The sequence below is a fragment of the Danio rerio genome, chromosome 16, assembly GCF_049306965.1.
Source record: "Danio rerio strain Tuebingen ecotype United States chromosome 16, GRCz12tu, whole genome shotgun sequence".
Classification (NCBI taxonomy): domain Eukaryota; kingdom Metazoa; phylum Chordata; class Actinopteri; order Cypriniformes; family Danionidae; genus Danio; species Danio rerio.
This window is the reverse complement of record NC_133191.1, coordinates 34,191,504-34,217,929: the sequence shown is the minus strand read 5'-3', so window position 1 is coordinate 34,217,929 and position 26,426 is coordinate 34,191,504. Positions and strand designations below refer to the sequence as shown.

At 35.2% G+C, this 26,426-nt stretch overlaps 1 protein-coding gene and 1 pseudogene across 6 annotated transcripts in view; one reads left to right on the top strand and one right to left on the bottom strand.

Moving 5' to 3' along the window:
• The window catches only part of dgat1b (diacylglycerol O-acyltransferase 1b), a 52,290-nt gene that overhangs the window by 4,657 nt on the left and 21,207 nt on the right, over nucleotides 1-26,426 (top strand). For 4 of the 6 annotated variants that reach the window (XM_021466677.2, XM_073924873.1, XM_073924870.1 and 1 more), the window contains 13 exon segments: nucleotides 5,553-5,593; nucleotides 7,379-7,464; nucleotides 10,847-10,899; nucleotides 11,452-11,557; nucleotides 12,858-12,986; nucleotides 14,132-14,203; nucleotides 14,599-14,702; nucleotides 15,115-15,153; nucleotides 15,233-15,274; nucleotides 15,363-15,407; nucleotides 15,538-15,650; nucleotides 17,230-17,295; nucleotides 17,473-17,560. In XM_021466677.2, the coding sequence (XP_021322352.1) occupies nucleotides 5,553-5,593; nucleotides 7,379-7,464; nucleotides 10,847-10,899; nucleotides 11,452-11,557; nucleotides 12,858-12,986; nucleotides 14,132-14,203; nucleotides 14,599-14,702; nucleotides 15,115-15,153; nucleotides 15,233-15,274; nucleotides 15,363-15,407; nucleotides 15,538-15,650; nucleotides 17,230-17,295; nucleotides 17,473-17,560 (984 nt within the window). 6 annotated transcript variants of the gene reach the window in all.
• Nucleotides 20,744-25,768, bottom strand: LOC137487861 (glutathione S-transferase kappa 1-like; annotated as a pseudogene).

Below are 26,426 nucleotides of genomic sequence, written 5' to 3'. Positions count from 1 at the left end.
TATACAACGATACACTCTATACATATATAGACTCCATACATATACATATGCACACAAGATACACTTTATACAAATACACATGATACACTCTACATATGCACACATGATTCTCTCTCTCTCTCTCTCTCTCTCTCTCTCTCTCTCTCTATATATATATATATATATATATATATATATATATATATATATATATATATATATATACATTTCTATACATATGCACACATGATACACTATACATTGCATTCATTTACACACACATGATACACTCTATACAGTACATATGCACACTCTATACCAGGGATGGGCAAACTTGATCCTCGAGGGCCGGTGTCCCTGCAAAGTTTTGTTCCAACACTAGTCAAACACACCTGAACATGCTAATCAGTGTCTTTAAGATCACAAGAAATCTATAAGCAGGTGTGTTTGATTAGGGTTGGAGCTAAACTGTGCAGGACACTGGCCCTCCAGGACCGAGTTTGCTCACCCCTGCTCTATACATTTGATATACACACAATACATTCTTGATACACTCTATACATATACACTGCATTCATATACACACATGATACATTCTATACATATGCACACATTATTCACTATACATTTACATTGCATTCATATACACACATGATACACTCTAAACAGTGGATATACACACACACATTACATTCCTGTCAGGGTCTGGGATAGAACCGGGTCTTGAGTGGGACACATGATACACTCTAAATTCACTGCATTCATATACATACATGATAAAATCTATGCATATACACATATGATATTTTATACACACACTATACTGTTGATATACCCACAATACATTCCTGATACACTCTATACATATGCACACATTATATACTTTACATTTCATTCATATACACACATGATACAAATGCACACTCTATACAGTTGATATACACACAATACATTCCTGATACACTCTATGCATATACACATGCGATACATTCTATACATATGCACACTCTATACAGTTGATATACACACAATACATTCTTAATACACTATACATATGCACTGCAGTCATATACAATTATTTAATAAATACATTTACACACATGATAAATTCTATACATATGCACACATTGTTTACTACACATATACATTGCTTTCATATACACACATGATACACTCTATACAGTGGATAAACACACATTACATTCCTGTCAGGGTCTGGGATAGAACCCGGGTCTCCGGTGTGTGAGGTGGGACATTTACCACTGAGCTATTGGAAGGTGATAAATATGATGCATATACACATTCTATACATATGCACACACCATACTATTGATATACACACAATACATTCCTGATACACTCTATACATATACACTGCATTCATGTACACTCTATATCAGGGCTATTCAATTAGTTTGGCATGGGGGCCGGTTCATGAAAAGCATCCCAAACGGAGGGCCAGAGAGATATGACTTGCTATATGAGTGATGACACAACTACATAAGAGCTCATTTGTTGTATTTGTGCTCATAAAGACCCATGTTGGCTTTTTCTACATTAAAATGTTCTTATATTGTATTTTAAAACAACTGCATTGTCCAATTGACTTTTTTTGTTTACAAACATTCAAAATGTTCTATTTCGCACAAAAAACAGAGCATTGCTGAAGTAGGCTTCTTCTACATTCAGACACATTCATATGTTATGTTTTGAACAGCATAACAATTAGTGATGCAACATTATAGATTTTGGTTGTACAATTTAGTCTAAAGAATACTCATGGTTTCACGGTTATTACGTCTAATGTAATTTAGAACAACAAGCGTTATATTAGGGAAGTAGCTATTTAGATAAACTGCTGTTATCATCTGGGTTCATGCATATAATCTTTTTAATAATAATTCGTCTAACATATATTTTGTTTACATTGCACTGAAAGGAACGCACAACTCTCCGTTGTTTTTCGACTGAACTAAATTTAATTTTTTGTCTTGGTCACACTATTTGGAGGGCCAGAATAAATTTCCTCGGGGGCCGGGTTCGGCCCGCGGGCCGCCAATTGAATAGCGTGTATATGTATAGATTGTATCATGTGTGTATATGAATGCAGTGAATATGTATAGTGTATCATGTGTCCATATGTACAGAATGTGTAAATGTGTAGTGTATCATGTGTGTATATGTATAGAGTGTATCATGTGTACACCTTCCAGATGCTCAGTGGTATATACACATTCTATACATATGCACACACTATACAGATGATATACACAATGCATTCTTGATACACTCTATACATATACACACATGGTACTCTCTATACATATTCACTGCATTCATATACACGCTATACATATGCACACATGATACACTCTATACATATACACACATGATACATTCTATACATATGCACACATTATATACACACACACAATGCATTCCTGTCAGGGTCTGGGATAGAACCCGGGTCTCTGGCGTGGGAGTAGAGTCACATTTACCACTGAGCATCTGCAAGGTGATGAATACACACTGTTTACATGTACATTCTATACAAATACACTGCATGCATATACACACATGATACTCTACACATATAGACATTTTATCCATATGCACATACATTATGATATACACAATACATTCTGTTCATATACACACACAATACACTCTATACATATACGATACACTATATTCATTTACACATGCACGCTCTATACAGTGGATATACACACATCTGGGATAGAATCCACGTGTCTGGCGTGAGAGGCGAGTCACATATACCACTGAGCCATTGGAAGGTGACGAATATATGCTCTACACATGAGACATATACATACATGATACACTTGCACATATGGACACATGATACACATTCACTGCATTGATATACACAAATGATACAATCTATACATATACACATTACACATATATACACACTTCATACATATGATACACTCAACACATACACACACTACATTCCTGTCAGGGTCTGGGATAGAACCCGGGTCTCTGGCATGGGAGGTGAGTCACATTTACCACTGACCTACTGGAAGGTGATGAATACACACTTTTACATGTACAATACATTATTCATATACACATTCTGTACATATACACTGTATTCATATATACACTTCACACATATGAACACCATACACCATACATATTCAGACGTTACACTCTCTCTATATATAGACACATGATACACATACACATACACGTTATACGTAAATACACTCTACACAATACATTTCATATGGACACATTGTATATGTTACACTCTATATATACACACACACACTCCATACATGTACACATGAGACACTCCATACATATACACTCGTTATACGTAAATACACTCCATACATATACATATGCACACTATACATTCCTGTCAGGGTCTGGGATAGAACCCGGGAGTGGGAGGTGAGTCATATTTACCACTGAGCTACTGGAAGGTCATGCATATATGCTCTACACATATACACAATGTATACATATGGACACATGATACGTTAAACTCTCTATATACACATAATACATCTATACATATAATACATTCCTGTCAGGGTCTGGGATAGAACCCGGGTCTCTGGCATGGGAGGTGAGTCACATTTACCACTGAGCTACTGGAAGGTAATGAATATACTCTATAAAAATACACTGCATTCATATACACACAGTTGATATACATTCCTGATACACTCTATTCATATACACACGATACACTCTATACATATGCACACATGATACACTCTATGCACACATGATACACAATACACTCTATATACACATTATATACATATGCACACATTATACACTATACACTGCATTCATATATACATGCGCACTCTATACAGTGGATGTACACACATCTGGGATAGAACCCGGGTGTCTGGCGTGAGAGGCGAGTCACATATACCACTGAGCCACTGGAAGTTGACAAATATATGCTCTACACATGTACACATGATACACTCTATACAAATGCACACATGATACACTGTATACATATACACATACGATACACTATTCATATACACACTCCATACATATGGACACATGATACACTCTATACATTTACACATTCTGTACATATGGACACATGATACACTCTATACATATACACTGCATTCATATACACACATTATACAATCTATACATATACACATGATACACTTTATACATATACAAATTCTATACATATGCACACATGATACACTATACATATACACACAAGATACACTGTATTTATATATACACTTCACACATATGGACACATGATACACTCCATACATATGCAGACGTTACACTCTCTCTATTTATACACACTCCATGCATATACACATGATACACTCTATACATATACACACATGAGACACTCCATACATATACACTCGAAACATATACACACATGATATACGTAAATACACTCCATAGATATACACACAATACACTCTTTACATGTACACACCATACACTCTATGCATATACACTCCACACATATACACACATGATACGTTTTATACATATGCAAACATTATACACTCTATACATATGCACACATGATACACTCAGTATGCCTTGGTAATCTAAAAATGATAGTTCACGGGAAAATAAGTTTTCACTCACTGTTTACTTATTTTCAAGTGGTTCAGATGCTTTTTTCCGAATTTCTTCTTTCTGTTGAACAAAAAAATAAGATACTTTGAAGAATGTTAGAACCCGTTGACATTCATAGATCGAATAACAAATGCTATGGAAGTAAATGGCTACCGGACAAGTAACTTCAACTCTGAGAACAGGACTGACAGTTTCAATTTACTAGAACTTCTATGTTAAGCTGCTTTGTCACAATCTACATTGTCAAAGCACTTTAGAAATAAAAATTTATTAAATTGAACATGAATGAGTAAATGATGACAGAATTATCACCTTTAGGAGAACTATTAAATATCTCCTAGACTTAATAGGTTTAATTTTAACCAAGAAAAACCCACACTTGACATAATTAAATTGCAGCAAGACATTTTAAGTTACGCTGGATGCTTTGTGGCAGTCATGCAGCATGTGAAGAAGCGTTGATCAGTGTATCTGTTTATGGAGATGCATTTAATGCCAAGTGACACCTAAAAATAAACAGGCCGAAACAGCTTGTCTGTCTAAACATGGAGGACAGCCAGCCAAGTGCTTGTCTTCAAAACTGTGAAGATTGCATTCACGCTCTTCAACTTACTGTTTATGCGAGCTTTGAGACGACTCTATTTCGTCCTATGCTGCAAGTTTTCTTTTTCCTTTCATATTCTGGTGGTATGACTCTGCTTACATTAGCATTTTCTTCTCCTCTATTGTTTTCTCTTGTTCTGTACATATGAATAAGTATGTCTGTCTTCTGTTTAGATTTATGAATGGTAATTTTAATTTATCTCCGCAAACTCTATAGAGACAGTGAATAAGGATCTTTGGTTGAGTTTATTTTGGTTGTTCTGACATGCTTAGCTAGCGTTAGTGATGTATTTTGTGTTGGATTTCATTTGTTTTCTTCATGTATGTGTGTATGTGGTCTTTCGCAGGTTTTGAGCAACGCACGTCTCTTTTTAGAAAACCTTCTCAGGTATGAACAAATATGTGCAGTTTTTGTCAAAAGTGTTTTCACCTATCTAAGTTGTAGGAGCAACAAATAACAACTTGACTTCTAATTGATCATTTGGGATCACAAATGGCTGATATGAAAGGCAAAAGCCTCTAGATTACACTTATTTTCCCATAATAAAATATGATCATGCCTTGATTTTTAATTTTGTAATTAAGACAGTATGGTCTGACTTTGCTTAGACAAAAGTCTTGTCACTTAACAGAACTACAGTACAGTATAGAATATAAAGTCAGTGGAAAAAGAATGAATATTGTGTATGATTCCCATGAGCTTGGAGGACTGCATCCATACATCTCTGCAATGACTCATAGCTTATTAATAAAGTCAGCTGGAATGGCAAAGAAAGCATTTTTGTAGGACTCAAAGATTCTTTGGATTCATCTTCAATGCCTCCTCCTCCATCTGACCCTAAGACATGCTCAATAATGTTCATATCTGGTGACTAAGCTGGCCAATCGGGGAGCATGTTGACCTTTTTTGCTTTCAGGAACTTTTATGTGGAGTATGAGAAGGAGTGCCATCCTGCTTTCGAATTTGCCTTTATACCCAAGGCTGTTTTTGTTGGCATCCACTCTGCAGATCCCTTGCACGCCCTCATACTGAATGTAACCCCAAACCATGATTTTTCCTTGAACAAACTTGACTGATTTGTGAGAATCTTGGACCCATACGGGTTCCAATAGATCTTTTGCAGTATTTGTGATGATTTTGATGGAGTTCAATTGTGGTGCCACTTTTCCAAATGATCAACTAGAAGTCAAGTTATTATTTGTAACTGGGATTGAAGACAAGACTATTGTCAGGTAGTGTATAAAGATATGGAAAAACAGTCCACTTCAAATTCTATTTTTTAGGATTTACTACATTTATGAGTCTGCTAATATTTATTCTGACAATACTTAAAAAAAATGTTCCTAGTAAAGTAAAATTAGTCATAATAACAAACGTTTTTGTTTGTTGTGATCAAATATCTGGGATGTTTCACCAATTCTTGTTATTTTTTAGTTTAAAAATGAATGTCAACATTTCTGAAAACATTCTTTTTTATTTTATGAAAAGAAAAACACTACATGAACACATTGTTTAAATCATATATTTACAATTATGCATTTGGCAGAAGCTTTGATTCAAAATGACTTAAACTAAATTGAAGGTACATATTTTACCAGTTCCTGCTTTCCCTGAGAATTAAACCCACAAACCTAGCTGTACTATTACAATACTCAACTATCTGATCCACAGAAAGGCTCAAACAACTATAAACATTTCTGTATGTAATACATTTACTCACACAAAAGTGTTTTTTGTACTACTCCATCTGTCAAGAACGTCTAAAAAATAAAGGACCATCAGAATGTGTTAACAACTGACCTTTAACAACAAATTTCCAGAACAGCAAGTGTCAATGGAAACTAAAATGTTCAAACAGACTCAACAGTTCTGCTCTCAGTGTTTTGAGTCTCCTACCATGGAGATGAGTCTATAGGGTTTGTTTGATAAGCCTACATGCCTTCATCTCACTAACTGGAATGAAACACTGAACCCCATGCTGAGGGAACCATATGCTGTCATCATGTTGCTCACTGCTGCTTGAAGACAGTATATATATATACAGCTGCCCGTAGAAAATACCGCAAATAAAGCCCAGCTATGAACAAGAGACAAGCACTGTAAAGTAAAGACAAGTGTACAGATGTTTTGATGTTTGAACATCTGTAATTCATGCCATAATTTGTGTTGTAGGTATGGCATTTTAGTGGACCCCATTCAGGTGGTGTCTTTGTTTCTCAAGGACCCTTATAGTTGGCCTGCTGCATGTCTGGTTATTGGTATGTATGTTTTAGGTGGACATATATTTTACATATTTAAAGACATAGTTTAGAGGAAACAAACAGCATTGTCACCATTTACTCACTCTCTACTTGTTCCAAACCTATGTGAGCTTTTTCTTTGGTTGAACATCATGGTAGATATTTAAAATAATATTAAAGGGGTGGTCCAGAGTGTATTTTCAAGGCTTGTTGTGTTTATAAGATGCAAAGCAATGTGTGCTCATGATTCATTTGTAGAAAACCACATTATTTTTTCATATATCTTACTTTATATATAGCTACTTTGCTAACATGAAACTGATATATAACGTCAGGCTCTGATTGGTCAGCTAACATAATGTGCTGTGATTAGCGGAGCGTCACGCCTCAAATAGCACACACTGTGCCTCTGCTGTGTAAATACTGTCAGTCAGTTTAACTGTGTCAGTGTGAGCTTCAATTAGGCAGAAAATGTAGAACACATAGCTGAACCTCACACCTGCTCTCTAAAAAATTTAATCTGACAAGTGTCTTTCACATATATTTGGGTTATAAGCATGTGTAGGTAATATGAAAGGTTTACATGTCTTTTGCGAGTTTGTTATTTGAGATGTAGAATGCGTGGAAAGTGGCCGCATAGAGAGACACTGCAGAGCTGGTGAAGATTGTGTATGTTTACAGCGGTTTGACGGATAAACGAGTTTGGAGCTAAAAAGTTATCGGTGCCAAATGGCATTTACTGTTGTTTACATCCTTGTTTATGTAAACATACTGTTATTGCTAGACACGATGTATGTAGTAGATCAATTTCAACAAATTAAAATACTTACAGGTTGTGGGTTACAATCCACAGCTTCTTCTATTATGGTTGGAGCTGCTTATTATTTTAGGAGATTTTAGCAGAATCCAGCACTGAACTGACAAAGATTTTGAAAGCTGTTCTTTGTCGAATGCTAGCTATATATATTTTTTATTTATCTCTGGAACATAAATAAAATTAAATTGTTAGCACTTCTCTCTTTGTGTCGTGTTCTTTGGAAGAGAAAAATACAGAAACAGAACAAGGTCTGTGCATTTGGACGGCATATTAGCTTTCTCTGCTATAACATTAGAGCACTTCTGTGTCAGGTGAATGCGTGTTACCTGAAGCATTTGTGATCTCACTAATCCGGATGTTTTTTGTTTAGTTTTTTTGTAGTCCCCAAACTTCGCTGTAGGCTTTGCTAAGCTAACTCTCTAAAAGCAGATGTCTCCCATAGCATTGAACTTTGAGCATATTAAATTTTGAGATGTTGTTTATGTTCACACAGCTACATTACACATCAACTAAAGTTTAAAATATGATCTTGTAGTGGACCACCCCTTTAAAAATTGGTAACTATTGACTTCCATTATAAATATTTTCCCTATTATGGATATCAGTGGCTGGCTTCTGGTTTCCAGCATTCTTCAAAATATTTGTGTTTAATAATAAAAAAAAGGTTTGGAAGCATTTGAGGGTGAGTAAGTTCTCATTTTTGGATGAATCAATCTTTAAATAATATAATTTGATTTCAGATTCTCTGAATATTTCACTTTAATGCATGTGTTTTAAAAACATATAAGTATGTATGAGCTTTTTTTGTAAAGCAGTAGGTAAATTATCTTGTTTGGTTAGTAGCAGGTGGTGTGATTGTTCATTGTTTGACTGCTTTTTCTGTATACCTGTGTTTCTGTATGCTTGAGCATATGAGTGTAAATGCTTCCCTTTTTTTGCTTGTGTGTTTGCATTTGTGTGTGTTTGCAAGTGTAATTGTGTGTATAGGTGTACATGTGTATGCTTTTGTGTGTTTGAGTGCATGAGTTTGTGTGCATGGATGCCTCCATGCATGTATGTTTGTGTGTGCGTGTAACGCCGGGGAGTAACACCACAACAGAAGTTAGGATCCAAATGCAGGTTTAATCATAGCCAGGCAAGCAATGGTCAACACAGGTGCAAACAGATATATGAGGGCAATCCAGAGTCGAAGTCAAAATAACAGGCAGATGGTCAGAGGCAGGCAGCAAACAGAATTATAGTGATGTGACGTTGTGTGCCGAGGCTTCGAAGCATGTATCAAAAAAACGATACATCTCTCAGTGAAGCAGTGTACCGGAGCTTGATTCGTTTTGCCATCATCACGTGATCAGTGACGTCCGAAGCTTCATTTTCGCCTTTACCCACGTGACTGCTTCGAATTTTGATTCAAAGGTATAAACACCCTCAAAGTGTATAGCGAGAGAATTTGCGTCTATTACATACATTTGTTTCAAAGCACTGCACCAGTCCCACACACCAGTAATTAAACTAAACTACAATAGTATTTTTTAGTAAAAAGGTTTTGAACAATACTAAAGTGTATTAGCGTATTTTTTTATGACTATCTTTAAAGAAAACCACCGCATATCGTAGTGTTGTGTTTAACAGAGACCATCTGGTGAATGCGACCCTGAAACATCGTTCACATAGCGTCCTCCTAGAGCACTCGCCTCCCAATCAGGATTCGTTGGTTCGATCCCTGCTTGGAGCGGGACTAATTGTGTTATGATAAACTTTTGAATACCTTGGATTTTACTACAATCATCAGTTGTGTAATGTAATATATCTTGTGTAAAAACTACAGTAATTGAGTAATTTGTTTATATTGCTGTTGTTGTATTACTACATGAATGAGTTGGTCAGTTGTGAACATTTGACATTATGGCAACACAGTGCTTTCCCACACTTCCACTAGAAGAGGTCCTCATCGAGCTCTGATATAGAAAGCTTCGAGTAACGAACCTTTTTCCGATACAATTGAGTCGAGCGCTTCACTGGTTCAGAAAGCTTCATTTCACCATCATTACAGAATTAAATAAATAAACAAGGCAAGGATCAAAACACGACAAAGGCAGACAAAGGAAACGCGTTGTAATGTCACTATCAGTAAACAAGACTCGCCCATGTGAATGAGTGTGTGTGCTGCTTAAATACTGTGTGTAATCAGTCTTGTAGCAGGATCAGCTGTGGGAGTCTAATCAGTGGAGACTTGGAGCAGGTGTGTGTGTGGCATGACTGAATATGTAGTCCATTTATCAGCAGATTTGTAGTCTTAAGTGTGTGTTTGTGTGTGAGTGTTTACCAGCAACATCTGGTGGTTGTTCGCTGGTGAACATGACAGTGCGTATGTGTTTGTGTGTGTGTTTGTCTGTGTATGCATGTTTGTGGCAATGTGTGTGTGCACACTCTGTCTGTTTTCCTAGTTATAAGATTGATTTTGAGGGTACAATTGTGACCTTCTTGTGCTTTACTACACTCATCAAAAATGCTTTTATAACTTAAAATGAATTCATTTTTTGAATATTGTTAATATGTGATGTTCTATTTACTCTTTTCCTGCAGTTTGTAATGCTTTTATACTTGTGGCACTGTACACCGAGAGAAAGCTAGCCATGGTGAGTTCAAAGCCTTTTACAATTTGACATTTAATCAGTTTATTGTAATGAATAAAGCAATTGCCATAAAAATGTTGGGGGTTCAGTCACTTCGTACAGTATAATTTGGCGTTTCAAGAGGGTTGAGTAGAGTTCAAATTTAGAGGGTGAATTTGATTCTTTGCATTTTAAAAAGCCTGACATATCCGAGAGAGCTTGCGAATGTGAACAGAGTATCAGCACATTTGCTCAGATGGATGCATTGAAACTGAATGAACATATAAATAGTTCAGGCATTTTGCTGATGTTGGCTAAGTCTTGCATTAAAATAAAGTGTAGGGCACTTAGAGAAGAGATGCATGTTTATAGGCACTAAATGCAAATTGTTATTTGTTGTAATGCCTGTTTGTTGTATGCTTTAAGTGTGTTTTATGTAATTTTCACCATTTGTAATGCCAGTTCTTAATGTGTGATTGTTATTATCTCTGCGAATTGTGGTTTGACATCAGTGTTGCGTGATCGTAATGGTTTATTGTTATTGTTTTTTCTGCATTAATTCTTTGTGTTTTGCAGGGGTCGATCAGTGAAAAGGTCGGCCTGCTGATCTACATCTTTAATTTAACAATCATCTTGTGTTTTCCAATGGTTGTTGTTTTAAAACTACCATCTATTACGCCAGGTGAGTTTGTAAATCGTGCGTCCGCTTTCATTGTGTATTATGGATATAATAAAACATATTTTATATTTTATTATTAACATATATATTTGTATGTATATTCATATTTTTTACAGTATTACAACTGTTAATTTGTATTAATTTATTAGACTGTCATTTCTCTTCATTTTCTTTTCGGCTTAGTCCCTTTATTGTTCTGGGGTCGCCACAGCAAAATGTATCGTAACTTGTCGAGCTTATGTTTTTATGCAGCAGATGCCCTTTTATTAGACTGTTATTAAGGAAATTTATAAGAAAAATATATATTTATTTTTATTATTTTTAATTTTATTAATATTATTTATATATTATTTATAATAATTGTATTGTTGGTAATTTATTTAAATCAAACATTATTAATGCATCCATAATGTAGCCATTTACTTTTATGTTTTATCGTATTTTTTCTGAACTTTCATCAGCACAAAAATCAGTTTTGTTTGTAATAGCATTAATATTAATTATTATATGCTTGTAATGTGATCAAGCGATTCAGCTTTGCAGAAATGATTGGGCATAACCAAACTTTGATTTACAGACTGAGCTAATCCACCTTCATACCTTAAGCTCTCGTGAACTCCTCTGGCATTTCATTCACATGAAAAGATAGAACATTATATTGCAACTCATTGCTGAACTACAGCCACAACCTAATGGTTATTTGTGGTGCTCATTAGGTTGAAGCAGATTCATATCGGACCCCTAATTAGCAACAAACTGATAGATTTGTCCATTGTCAAATACTGAAACCTAAATTTGCTGATAACACAATCATGTGTTCTAGTAAGAAATATATTCCCTCACTTCCTCCTCTCCATACCACAACTGTCACCGGCTCTCCTGTCCGCTATCATCTGTTTGCGCCACAGGAGGCGAAAATGTGCCTCCATCTGTCAGCCTAGTGCTGCACACACTGCTCCTGTACCAGACAGCCAGGTCATTTCAGGGGCCGTCAGGGCCTGTGTTGGTCCCGGTGCCCTCGAGTTCGTCTCTATAGGGCATAGACGCTCTCCAGAGCCCCTGCATGGCCCATTTCCACCCAACATATGGCTGCTATTGATAAAGCCACGTTGGAAGGAGAGCCAGGTCTGTGCACGCTACACTGGTGATGGGCTATGAGTCTGGACATGCTGGGTCATGTGAATATGACTTACAGTACGGACCATTGAAAGGTTGCATGCTGCTTTTTGAAAGTGTGTATCCAGGTATTGAAAGGATGACATGAGTGGTGTGTATGCTGAATGTCTGTGTTTTCTTTATGTAGTTGGAGGGGCATTTGCCTTAGGAATCTACACCATCCTGTTTTTGAAACTGTATTCATACAAAGACGTTAACAAGTGGTGCAGAGAGAGAACACAAGCGAAGGCCCGCAGCCTCTCTAGATCTCTTTCATGTGAGTAAATAATTCAAATGTTGTGTATTTAGAACTTCTATATTGCTAGTTTAATGTTTTGATTGCTTATAAACGTGTCTCGACTTCCTCGCCATAGTATGCTATCGTGACAAATCATGTCAGAAAACAGTCAATACATTATGAACGGTAATAGTATGGTCTTTTACTAAACCAATACTGAGTTGCGATGCATCGTAGAAACATTAAATTTTGACACTGCTAATCATTCATTTATTTTGTTTTCGGCTTAGTCCCTTTATTAATCTGGGGTCACCACAGTGGAATGAACCACCAATTTATCCAGCATATGTTTTGCGCAGCGGATGCTTTTCCAGCTGCAACCCATCACAATGGGAAAACTGCTAACCATTATGCAATTAATGATTTGCTTTTTACAATGGCTATGAAAATATTTATGCAAATAATGTTAATATTTAAACTAAAGTTTACACAGTTCTAACAATGCAACATTAGGATTTCTCAGGACATTTTTAGGGTTTTTGTGGCCCAGAAATACTTTCTACAACATTTTAATTTCTTTTATTAATTTTTTTGGTTGTGAGAATATTTTTGACTTTTGAAAATTCACCATACATTTTTTATAGTCATTTGTTAATTTGTTTGATTTAATATTACTCTCAACTAAAGACACAATGTTGGTGGACAAAATGTTTTCAGCACAAGTCTATTCTTGGTTTAATTTTGAAGCCCGCTAATTAGAGGTCATGTTCACTTGTGGCCTGTATTTTTTTTTACGTATTTGAAAGTTGTCAGAAAGTTTAACCTGTTGCTATAAAATCAATCTGCTGCAGCAGACGGTATTGTTGTACTGTTAATCTAACATAAACAAACCAATCCAATTAAAAATAATATTTAAAGGCTGATGGCTTTTCACTTGCATGTTATTGTTTTTTACTACAAAAAAAATCTATTTTTATCTTCTGTGGATTTTGGTTAAAATATTGTAATTCTAATATGTAAATAAAATGTATTTGAAATTTGGAAATCATCAAGCAACCCCGTCATTGTCCCACAACCCCCCCCCAGGGGGTCCCGACCCCCACTTTGGAAACTGCTGCTTTAATTGAATACTGCATTTAAATGACTCCAGCAGCAGATTTGTTAATTTCTTGATGTTTTGTTAGGTCCATCACCTCCATCTACATCCAGCAGTATGCAGTCTTATGTGTCTTACCCAGGAAACCTCTCTCTCAGGGGTAAATCATGGTTCACACAATAATAACTTTCAAAATATACACATTACTGTACACAAGTTCTAGGCCACTAGTGTTTTCACCAAAAAAAATAGGTTTGAAGAAGTTTATTTCTATATTTTTCTGTAACATGTAAGTATAAAAATAATTATTTACATTTTCAAACATTACTTTTGTCATTAATTGTAATTAAACAGTGAGATTATTGTCTGCACAAGGAGTCTTGTCATATTTCATATTGACATGCTACAAAAAATATAGAAATAACCCACTTTAAACCTTTTTTTTTGTGAAAATTCTAGTGGCCTAAGACTTTTGCCCAGTAATCTACATTATTATGAAATCTTACAATAATGTTGTCATTATATCTTCAAACTATTTTGAACTCTGTTTTTCAGATATATACTATTTTGTTTTTGCTCCGACCCTGTGCTACGAGCTTAATTTCCCCCGATCTGAATCAATCCGAATGGGATTTCTCCTCAGGAGGCTCTTTGAGATGGTATGGCGATAGGCTTGCACATATTTCTTGACAGTATTGACAGTTCTTTCTCATTATTACATTGACGAGTCGCGCTACCAGATTTGTTCGCAGTATATTATGGCTTGTTTGTTTTGTGAATATCGCATTTTTGCCTAAATCTGCAATTGGCAATAAATCATAAGAATTAACTTATTGTTTGCAAACAACTGCTGGGAGCTATGGCAGGAATATATGAGGGTAATTTTTATTTATGAAAGTGCTTCTTGTTAGAGCATTACTTGCAGTTAAAGCTGTTGCAAATTACACATTTAATTCACTCACGCACACACATACACACACACACAAAGAGAGACTTCTCTAAACAGCATCGTTAACATTTTTGTTTAACATTTGCTGAGAAATCAAAATCTGTTCCTCTTGTCTGTTACAGTTGCTTCTCACTCAGTTATTGGTTGGTTTAACGCAGCAGGTGAGCATCACATCAAACTTGGCGTTTTCATGTCTTGGAGACATATTTCATATCTAATGCTCTTTCTGTTGTCTTGCAGTGGATGGTGCCAATCATTCGGAGTTCAATGAAGCCATTGCAGGTGTGTTCATGTGCTTTATCTTCTGTTGTTCAGCGCCTTGAGAATAAGCGCTCCATTTAATTCAGTGAAGCGCTTTTTCATCTTTCAGGAAATGGACTACACTAGAATGACAGAGCGGCTGCTTAGGCTGGCAGTAAGTAAAACAAACTTTAGGGTCAATGCATTCTCCTCAGAATAGAAAGTGTTTTTGCTTAGATCTGGCATGTTTTGATGGAGGATTTGAAACGAGAATCAAATGATGGAATAATTTTTTTTTACACTAGGTGCCCAATCATCTCCTCTGGCTAATATTCTTCTACTCGTTTTTCCACTCCTCAATGAACTTCATGGCTGAGCTGTTGAGGTTTGGAGATCGGGAGTTTTACCGTGACTGGTGGTGAGTGATTATTATCCCTTTTGAATGAGACTCAATCGAATCGAGTGTGTTTACCTGGTCAATATAAGCAGATGACAATCAAAATTTCAGATTTTTTTAAATAAATTGTTTTTATAATCTTTAAAATTACAGAAATATACTAAAAAAATAAAATAAAATAGCTTTTATGTGAGATTCCAAGCTTAGACAGATTTTGCACCGTCAGCTAACTTCACAACCCAATCATCAGTGTCAAAAATTAAAAAATGTTGAAAGGAAAACTGTCAATTTCTTCTGTTATCCTATCACTTCTTTACAGTACCCATGAATGCAGCACTTTTTTTGTTTTGATGATTCTATGTCAACTGTGTAAGTCGACAACACAATTTTATTAGGACAAGAATAGCGATGACAACTTTACTAAGACAAGACAATATCACAGCTCAAGCTGAATACATGTCCACAGTAAGGACTGGTGGAAGTCTTGGTGAAATTCACAGATAAGAAATGAAAGGAAATCTGTATGTGATGTGTACCTCACATTCAGAGACATGTGCACATAAATAAACTGCTTTAACACTAGTAAGTAATTTAATTGTAGATAGCTGAAGTTATATGATATGTATACATTTTCCACCTCACCGGATTTATATCACCGCATTATTATTAGGTCATGGCAAATGAAAGTTAACAGTCTGAGCTGGGTAACAACCTGTGTGAAATATTTCTCATTTAAGAAATGTGCTATTTATTATAAGCAGTAGCAATGCATATTTTAGAGTGTTTACTATTAATATCTTTAAAAAAAATCTAAAAACATAAAATATGTATAAACTTAAACCTTCATGTACTGCTGACTCAAAGTAATCTTTGAAAGCAGTATTTAATGAATGTACACTTTAACAATACTAAAAATGTATGTTTATTTTTTCTTTTAGCATTAAAATAATTGGTTTGATTTTACATTGTGTCAAAATAATCCAAGCAAAATTAATTCTGTCAGAATATTGTCAAAATTGTCAAAATCTTTAATTATATTTTATAATTAGTTGGGAAATTATATGATATGTTTATGTTTTCCACCTCACCTGATTGATATCCCTGTATTACCTTGTTATTTAGATATTTTATATACAAATATTTTAAACAATATAATCATGCATATACTTACATACACAAACATTTACACACACAGTATGCATATTTAAAATGTTAATTGTCCACAGTATAAATAAGATATAAGTTAAATATTTAGACATAACCACTACTACTTTCTATTGTAGCAATCATAATAAAATAAACCACCTTTTAAAAGAAACGTGATGCATCAAATAAAGATTGTATCAATTTCATTACACCAATAGATGGCAACAAAAATCCGGTTTTGATGTTTTTAAAATCTGTTAAACCTCTAGTTAGAGTAAATTACAAGCTAATTTGTTTAGCTGTCTATTCAAAGCATAGGACGGTTGTGACCTCTATTTTACAGTTATTGTTTTTGCATTATTATTAAATGAGCAGCTAGAGGTACCACTTCCCCAACATGCTGCATTTGAAAGGCATAAGTCTCAGATGTATTGTGACCCTGTGTTTGTTTCAGGAACTCTGAAACGATAACGTACTTCTGGCAAAACTGGAATATTCCCGTGCACAAGTGGTGCCTCCGGTGAGTGAACGGCAGGTTTGAAAGCGACAACAGACAGCTGTTGAAATACGACACAGTAAAACCCACACAGACTATAATGAAGAGAGACTATAATGTGATCTGTCCACAAGAAATATATGGTTATTTACTGCTCACACTGGCAGCGAGTTTATGTGCTTCTCTCTCCTGTTTTCAAAGGCACTTTTACAAGCCGCTGCTGAGACGAGGTGCCGGCAAGTTACTGAGCCAATCAGCTGTGTTTTTCGCCTCTGCTTTTTTTCATGAGGTGAGATGTGCATAAATCACACGTTGTTTTAAATATTCTGTCAGGTCATGGCAAATGAAAGTTAACAGTCTGAGCCGGGTAACAACCTGTGTGAATTATTTCTCATTTTAGAAATGTGCTATTTCTCATAAGCAGTAGCAATACATATTTTAGAGTGTTTACTATTAATATCTTTAAAAAAGTCTAAACATAAAATATGTATAACCTAAACCTTCATGTACCGCTGACTCAAAGTAATCTTTAAAAGCACTATTTATTGAATGTGCGCTTTAACAAAACTAAAAATTTATGTTGTTTTTTTTTTCTTTTAGCGTTAAAATGATTTGATTTGTTTGTGGTTTAAGAAATTTCTTTGACGAAATGTCAGTATATTTAAACAATTTGTCTTTTATTAAATATGTAATCATTTAAATGTATGTCCTATTAAATGGACTATAAAATGTAATTAATTATTGGCTTATTAGTATTAATCAAAATTGTAATAGTTTAAAGGGTACTGATGCGAATTATCTTTTGTAAGCTGTTTGGACAGAACTGTGTAGATATAGTGTGTCCACAGTCATATTGGAGTGATATAAATACAATAAGCTTTTATTTTTAATTTGCTGACGTTAAAATAGGATCCAAATCCCTCCCGTTTTGAGGCCCACCACAATGTGACCTAGGTGGGTGGTTTCCCCACCCACCAAATTTTTTTGACAGCTACATTTTAACATGTTTCAGTTGTATAATCATATCATCAAAACAGGATGTGCACAAAGCAACTGAGATTAAAATATTGGTTCAGCTCTCTGATCATCAATCATCATCAAATGTGGTAAAGAATGAGTTTTTAAAACACTGCATGTTTGTAATGAATTACAGCATTTTTTCAGTCTTTACTTCATCACCATTGGTGCATATCAGTATGGTTCTTAATTTCTTCAATGCCGGTTTGTGGACTTAAATTAGGTTTATTTTGTACATTAACATAATGGATATCCATACAAAAGCGGATATTAACGTGTATCCTGTCACATTTGCCATGCCAGTACAGTGCAAAATTAACTGCGCACTATGTGTGTGTGTGAACTTTGTAACAACATTGTGTGTGACTCATCGAAAGGCTTGAATTAACTCCACAACAAATACATCAAATAATCATTGGGAAAGTTCATACTGTAGTATTTCTCACAAACGTTACATGAGATCTGCTTCCTTCATGTCAGTCACTGTGCTGTTTATCTGACGCAGCTGAGGCGGAGATTGAGGCTCACTCTGACAGGCACGTGGGATCAATAGGCAAGGAGAACTAGCATTAAAGGCACAGGCAACAAAAACAGCTACATTGTTTTCAAAGCAGAAAATTCCAATATTCTGGAATAAATAAAAAAAATAATAATAATCTGATGGGTGTTTTGAGCTGAAACTTTGAGCTGAGGCATCAAAGACTTATCTTAAATCTTGAAAAATGGGTCAAATAGATGCCATTTAAAAATCATTTTGCACTAAAATCTAAAAGATTGTTTTAGAATCCACTTATGTATATAAGGTCAAAATAAAAATAATAATTTCAAATAAAAAAAAAATTATTAAGAAAAAATAATTATTTTAAAATAAATACTGTAAGTTCTTTAAATAATTTTGAAACAATTGAATATGTCAGTTCTCAAAAAGAAATATTTAAAATAAATATCTCCTGATCCCAAATGTACATTCTCAACACATGAATCTGTGAAAGACAAACTTTTAGAACTAAAATATAAAATACTTTAAGCAAAAACAAACACCAATGTACACAGTTTGATAAAAACAAAAACTTTCTTGGGCCATTGCAGTAAGCAGCTGTTCACAGAAGCAGCTGCAGGCTCTAGAATCATTTGTAAAACCCTCGAAGTTCTGGTTTTCCTGACTCAGAAGCAGGTGCCCGGCGTTTGGCTGCTCGCCACAGTCTTCAGAGCAGATGAAGGTCACGAGGAAGAGGAAGAACAGGCTCCTATCAGGCTGCTGTTCTCTCTGATAAGCTGAGAGCTGAGCTGAAGATCTGTCCCATCCGCAGGTGCAGGCAGATAGTATTCTTAAGCGTCTTATTAAAAAACATTGACCTTCACAGGATGCCTCAGAACTGGACCAGGATCAGAGTAATGACTCTTCCAGCTCAGATGGAGAGTGAAGCTTCGTCTCGGGCATATCTAAAACCAGAGCTGCGAAGATACGCTGAATTTTTAAAAGGGCTTTATTTATTTAGAGGTGATATGCGGAGGGTGTGAGCTAGTCAGGGGTTACAGGCAGGCCAATCGTCCAAGACCCCTGGAGTTAACTAGAGGTTAAGCAGCTAGTCAAAGGACACCGCCGCAGCAGTCAACCCTTCGGTACTTAATCTTAACGTGATTGTGAGTTTCCTGGTGGGAAGGGAAAGGCATTAGAGTCATAAAAACTGACATGAGGATTTAAATCAGCAGCACAGCAAAATGTATGGAGCCAAATTAAAAGTTATTCAGACACTTTCAATTTTTTTTTAATTTTCACAGTTTATTTGCTATAGTCTAAAAAATATTACGAGAACTCATAGTAAATATATCTTGATTATGTCATCTAACTTAATCCAAAGTTACTCTATTAATTCAGATAATTTTGAATGTAATAAAAGTGCAATGGATCCTTTTACCAAGACCGTTATGATGCGTTTTAATGGTCATCATTATCTTAAATCCTTGAAAATTTGTAATATTTAAAATTTTTTAAACGTATGAACAGTTTTGTGCGTTTATGAATGCATTATACCATTTTTGTATAATGAAACAAAAAAAATCAAAAACATGAGTTACCGTTTATGCAAGGAGTTTCTAATGCAGCGTCTATGGGGCTGACAGTAAATTTCATGTTACTCTCTCCTCTGGCTGCCATCAAACTATTTTTATCCTTTTTCTGAAAGTCTTGATAACACCATTGAGGAGTTTTTCTTTTATTATTTCACCAAATAGGTGATTTCATCCCTTGGAAGGCCTGATCTGATCCGACCCTTTGGATAAAATTGGAGTAGCAGACTAGCAGGCTGCTTTGTTCTTTTTATTTCAGATGTCGCTTCAGGTCTCCATTGGCTTAAACACTGGCAGATTTACTTGCTCTTGAGTGTCCTCCTTGTGTGTGGTTTATCTGAAAGGCAGATATGCAAGTGTATTAATTAAGAGTTGTTATCCCAGAATAAAGAATTATTCACTATGTACAACCGAATCACCGCTTGTGAAAGCAATGTAGTTTAATCCAAAACAAACTAACACATGCGCACAGAAAACCATACTCGTGCATCACAAGGCTGATTTATACTTTCGCCTGGGAACGTCACTGGGAGTCGCCCTCTGTTGTTACAAATAATAGTACAGTGGAGAGTGTGTCAAGTATAAACTATATACAGTATGGGCCATCTATAGACCTGGAGCGCAGGCCGATTTACGGCACAGACAGTTCTACGGCCCGGGCAGTGTTACAGCCCAGACAGTTTTACACCCCTGTTCTTCCTGATGTGTCCAGTTGGAGGTGACAGATGTACAGCTAGCTGGTAAATGTGTATGCGCTGCTTCTTTGACGCGTTGCTCCTGCTCTAAAGACTGATTTATACTCCGCGTCAAGCGCACACGTATGCACTGACACAGCCTACGAATGGTCGCTCTGTGATTGGTCAGCTTGGTAGTGCTGATGAGTGTGGGTGGTGCTGATAGCTGCAAGCCAGATGGAGAGAGTGTTTACAAGTGGGAAGTTCTGTGAAGGAACTCCAGATGGAAACTGTTGTTTTATGTTTACCTTATGATTAAAGTTATTGTACATCGGCTGATTCCTGCTTCAAAATGAGCAAGTTTGAGCCACTTGTACATTAAAGTAGCGTTCAGATAGAACAAAACACCAGCGAAGAAACTCGACACAGAGGAACATAAACACCTACTGCCAGCTAGCGTTTCTGAAGTGTTATTGCAGAACAACATAAAACAGCTCACAGAAGTATAAATGCATGGCTACAAGCAAGGCATGCGCCATGAGTTACGCCGATCACTCGATGCACAAGTAAAACCTGGCTTGAGTGTGAATGCTGGTTGTTAAAATGCAAACACACTGTCCATGCGTCACGAAAAGTAGCAGTTGTAGTAGTAATGGTTGTAGTAGTTGTTGTAGTGGTGGTGAAGGTAGTAGTAATAGTAATTATAACATTAGTTGTTGTTGTTGTTGTTGTTGTTGTTGTTGTTGTTGTTGTTATTGTTGACATTGTCGTTGTCGTCATCGTTGTAGTGGTGGTATTAGTAAAAGTTGTAGTTGTTGTATTGGTGTAATCATTGTTGTGATTCCCTACCAATGATAGGTTTTTGTTCCATCTAAGTTTTTTTTTATATTTATATTATTCACTTGCTTTTTTTTATATTTATGACCTATAATATACTCGTCAAGGTGAAAAGTTGTCTTGTGAGTTGTGATGGTATGATGGATGAGAGTGAATTTACTATTGAAGATTGGAGGCAGGATTGGATTTGAACTGCAAATCAAGTGCTTTGTACACACCTGGCAACCTAGGCCGGTCTCAGAGTTGAGTGTCACTCGGGTGGGCAGGAGGGTTTAACGTAACCACTTTTTTTCACCAAAGTTCAGCGGTTCAATATTAAAGATTTGAGACAAAATTGTTTTGAGAAATCTTGGATTTGGGGACTGACTGAGAATTTGAATCTTTCTGTTGCCATCTCTGCCATAATTGCAGTCAGAGTTCAGTTTTGTGTGGGTTGTGCGTCAGCAAGACATATACAGTAGTCAAGAAATATACAGTAGTCAGCATTTGAAGTGGATCAAAAATGTATTGTCCTAAGACAAGAGTGGGTGTTGTTCGTCAGTTTTAGTACAACTTGAAACAAAGAATTGAATTGAATGAAAGCTTGTGATCCACTTCAAATGTTGACTGCTGTATACTAGACATGTACAAGAAAGTCACCTGAAAAAGTGATGTATTTATCGCTTTTGTTCTCATCAATCAAACTGTATGTCTTTAAAAAAATAGCTTGTATTTTGTGATCTAAATGTTTTAATTAGGCAACTTGACTTATCCTGGAAAAGCATTAAATAATAATATATACCGAATGATAGGTTCCTGCAAAACTCAACAGCTCAGATTGAAGATCCTCATTATAAACTTAGCCTATCAACCAATCATATAACCCTATTACATATGTCTGTAGAAAATCATTATGCCCCTTTGAAATAGTGACTTTATTCGTCATACAGCCTGAAATCAAATGAACATTTCCAGCCTTTGAAATGTTTTGTAGTCTTCTCCTAACCTGTGTCTTCTACAACTTCATCCTAAAAGGTTCACAGGGTATGATGATTCTCTATAGGCTCTTTATAGTATAAAGAAATATATACAATGTGGAACAGAAGTGTGGAACAGAAGTGTCACATTGTGGTCTTGATTGGACAAGGCCCTGCCCACTTCTCCCCTGAAAGACAAAAGAAAGAATGATTGGAAAATTAACCAAAGTTTTTAAATCCTTTTAAAAGTCTTTAAAATCATCAAGAAAACCAGCTATGGTATAAATAATAAAGTAGGTGAGATGAACATTCATCATCCAATTGTATCATTTAATTATTTTAACCAGTTTGGCAAGATGGTTAATTGACAAGTTGTAGATAAACTCGTAAATACATATGCATGACAGAAGCTGCATGTTTTTTTTCAACAAAGTATTTATTGACACATACAGTAAATGGATGGAATGATCAGATTGTCCTGGCTAATACAACATCACTAAAGATCTTACTTTTAGAAATAAAAAACATGATACTTTCCACCTAAAGCTAATTAGTACTATAATGAGTTTAGGTATCACGTAAGTAATCCAATGCTTGTCATGAGATCTGTAATTTATTGTTAATTAAACTGACGATGATAATACAATGAGTGATTCATTCACTGCTATTTATTTAACTATAGTAACTTTAATAAGAATCAATAATGATGTCTGATTACTTGATTTAGTTAGGCTAAATTGTTTAATTTAAACAATTAATTAAACTGCTCTGAAAGAAAAGATTCATGGGTTTGGGGTCATTTGGGGATTTTTATTAAGGTACATACAGGGGCCCGATCTCAGAGTTTTGCATAGGGCCCCTGTAATTTAGGACTGGCTCTGCAAAAATAAATGACTCTTTGTAAAAAAATTAATGGCATTAGTCAAACAAATTGTTAAAGTTGGTTAATCAGGTAGTCCAATCAACAGTTACCAACACTTAAATTGTAGTTACCGATGCAATGAGCTATGAGCTCAAATCTGTCACAACCAAAGAAAACTTCAACCTTTCCATTAAAATGGCACACAATGATTGGAAGACCAAAGGCCTGAAAAAGGAAAAATTATATGTTTACTGCAATTTAAAAAATCATCACAAAGAGGCTGTGGCATAAAGTCACTAACATTTTTGTCCAAGGCTTCCTGTGTGACACTCTTCAGCTTGTCTTTAATTGGCTGAGAGCTGGCATTAGTCAGCATTTCTTCCACCTCATTGGCTGAGAGACCTGCCAGTAATCCTGCCTGCACAAAGCATGAACCCAAAAAAATGTCAAACAATAATTTGCTTTAGGCTTTAATTAAATTGACAATATTTTTTTTTTTATATTTAAAAGAGCCTTTTGGTGAATATTTGTTTATTTTGCCACATTAAGTATTTGAGCGAGGGCAGCATGGTGGCTTAGTACTTAGCACTGTCACCTCACAGCAAGAAGGTTGCTGGTTCGAGTCCCGTCTGGGCCAGTTGGCATTTCTGTGTGGAGTTTACATGTTTTCCCCATGTTAGCATTACTGGGGTGCGGCTGGAATGGCATCTGTTGTGTAAAATATCGTGGAATAGTTGGCAGTTCATTCCACTGTGGTAACCCCTGATAAATTAGGGACTAAGGCAAAGGAATACTAATGCATGAATGAGTATTTTATTTGAGCTTTACTGATACTTGAGCATCTGTAGATGTATACGAGGCCGTTGTACTATTTGCAATATTAGTGTTGAATTTTACAAACATGATTGCACACAAATCAGCTGTTTCTGGTTTTTCACATGCATATCTTTCAAATTGCTCTAAGATGCTCTAGTCTTTATAGTGTACCGTCTCGGCTTAACCACAGACATTACAAATAAAGACCAGAGGTGTAAAGAAAACCATGCTTAAAATACAGATAAATAAAAGAAAAAAATTATTCCATTACAAGTTATAAGTCACAAATTTCAAAACCCCTTGAACAAAAGTATATTATCAATGTGTCGATATTTTAGTTGTACTAAACATAAATGTAATTTTTCTGTAGTTGTGGCAGAATCCAAATTAATTAAGCTCTATGTTTAATCAGTTCAGTTTAATATGAAAGATTTAGCTATAAAGCAGCACTATAATAAACAGTAGTGTGGTAATTCATCTTAAATCATTTCAAGTTTCTCCTCACATACAGAGTCATCAATTAGCTGCTAAAGTATTCTCATTCATTGATAGTCTTGTTCACTGAAGAAGAAATAATAGCAAAATGCACACGGTCTAGTATCTAGTTAGGTCTTGTCTCTATTTTTTTTATTTAAGGCAGCAATGAATTGCAGTTGAATAAAGAGTACATATATTTTTAAAACATAAAAAAGTTCTGTGAATTTGAATACCTTTGTTCAAAACTGGAGGGGGATTCAGACATCAGTTTCCGATCTGTGAGCAAGTAACGTTGCTTTTTATCGACCGATCCAGGTTCAATGTTACCTGTGGAACGAAAGTGGAACGAACTTGATTGAAAGTTTTCATCTCCTCATTGATAAATGCAGAGGTGATGTGTAATGTGTTTAAATGAATACACTATAACTTAAATTTTGTTTTAAGAACTATTTTTTTGTTGATAAATAATCAAATTTAAGTAGAAGCAAAAAATTGTTTGACTTTTTCTTCCATTACCTGAACCTTTAAAAACTCCGCCTAAAAAGGTTGGTTTAAATTTGAGGTCAGTGTTCCAAACATTTGTTGTAGCGACACAGCACCTAAAAAAATCAATTATATTGATATTAATTGCATGGCAACTGACTACACTTTAAGCAAAAAAAAAAAAAAAAAAAAAAGATAAAAAGACAGACCTCAAATGCCAGCCAAGAATAAGGAGAAACAACATCATAGAACAATTCACCACTTTTCTGGAACTGGAGATCTGTAATATAACCACAATGATCACATAATTATAGTCTATACAATTTTGTGAAAAGCGAATCTTTCACAGGCATAATGACATAATACTTTGCAGTTGGTCCAGATATCCTAGTTCAAGTTCAACCACAATGCTACATAAATAAATGACTTAACAAATGACTGAAAATAAAAAAGAAATGACTAAAATTACTTTTATTTTAATTGACAAACATTTTTCCCCAAAATACATATAAAATCATGAAATGTTGAGAATAAACAAAATTGTGAACATAATGTCACTTCTACACTAGGTTATGACTAATATATGTAAGCTATATGAATGAAAATCTTACTTTTTATTACTTAATGGATGAAACATGTTGCAGGTCAGCGTGGAAGACACAATGCACTGCTGAATAAGAAAGCTTTTTCAAATTTGCTCTAATGTGCCTGACACTGACAGAAATTAAGAAAATGAATCATCCTTTCCTGAAAATATTTGTGCATTGGAAGAGTTAACTTTTAATTTATTTATTAACTTTATTTATTTGTATATTAGCTTATCATTTACCAGAATGCATTAAACATCTTCAGTAACATACTGTAAACTGCAAATGAAGTAATACTTTAATAATACTTTAAAACAACGACATGTACAGTATCATTCTGTACATGGTGTGTTCTGAATATGTAAGGTTGAGATGT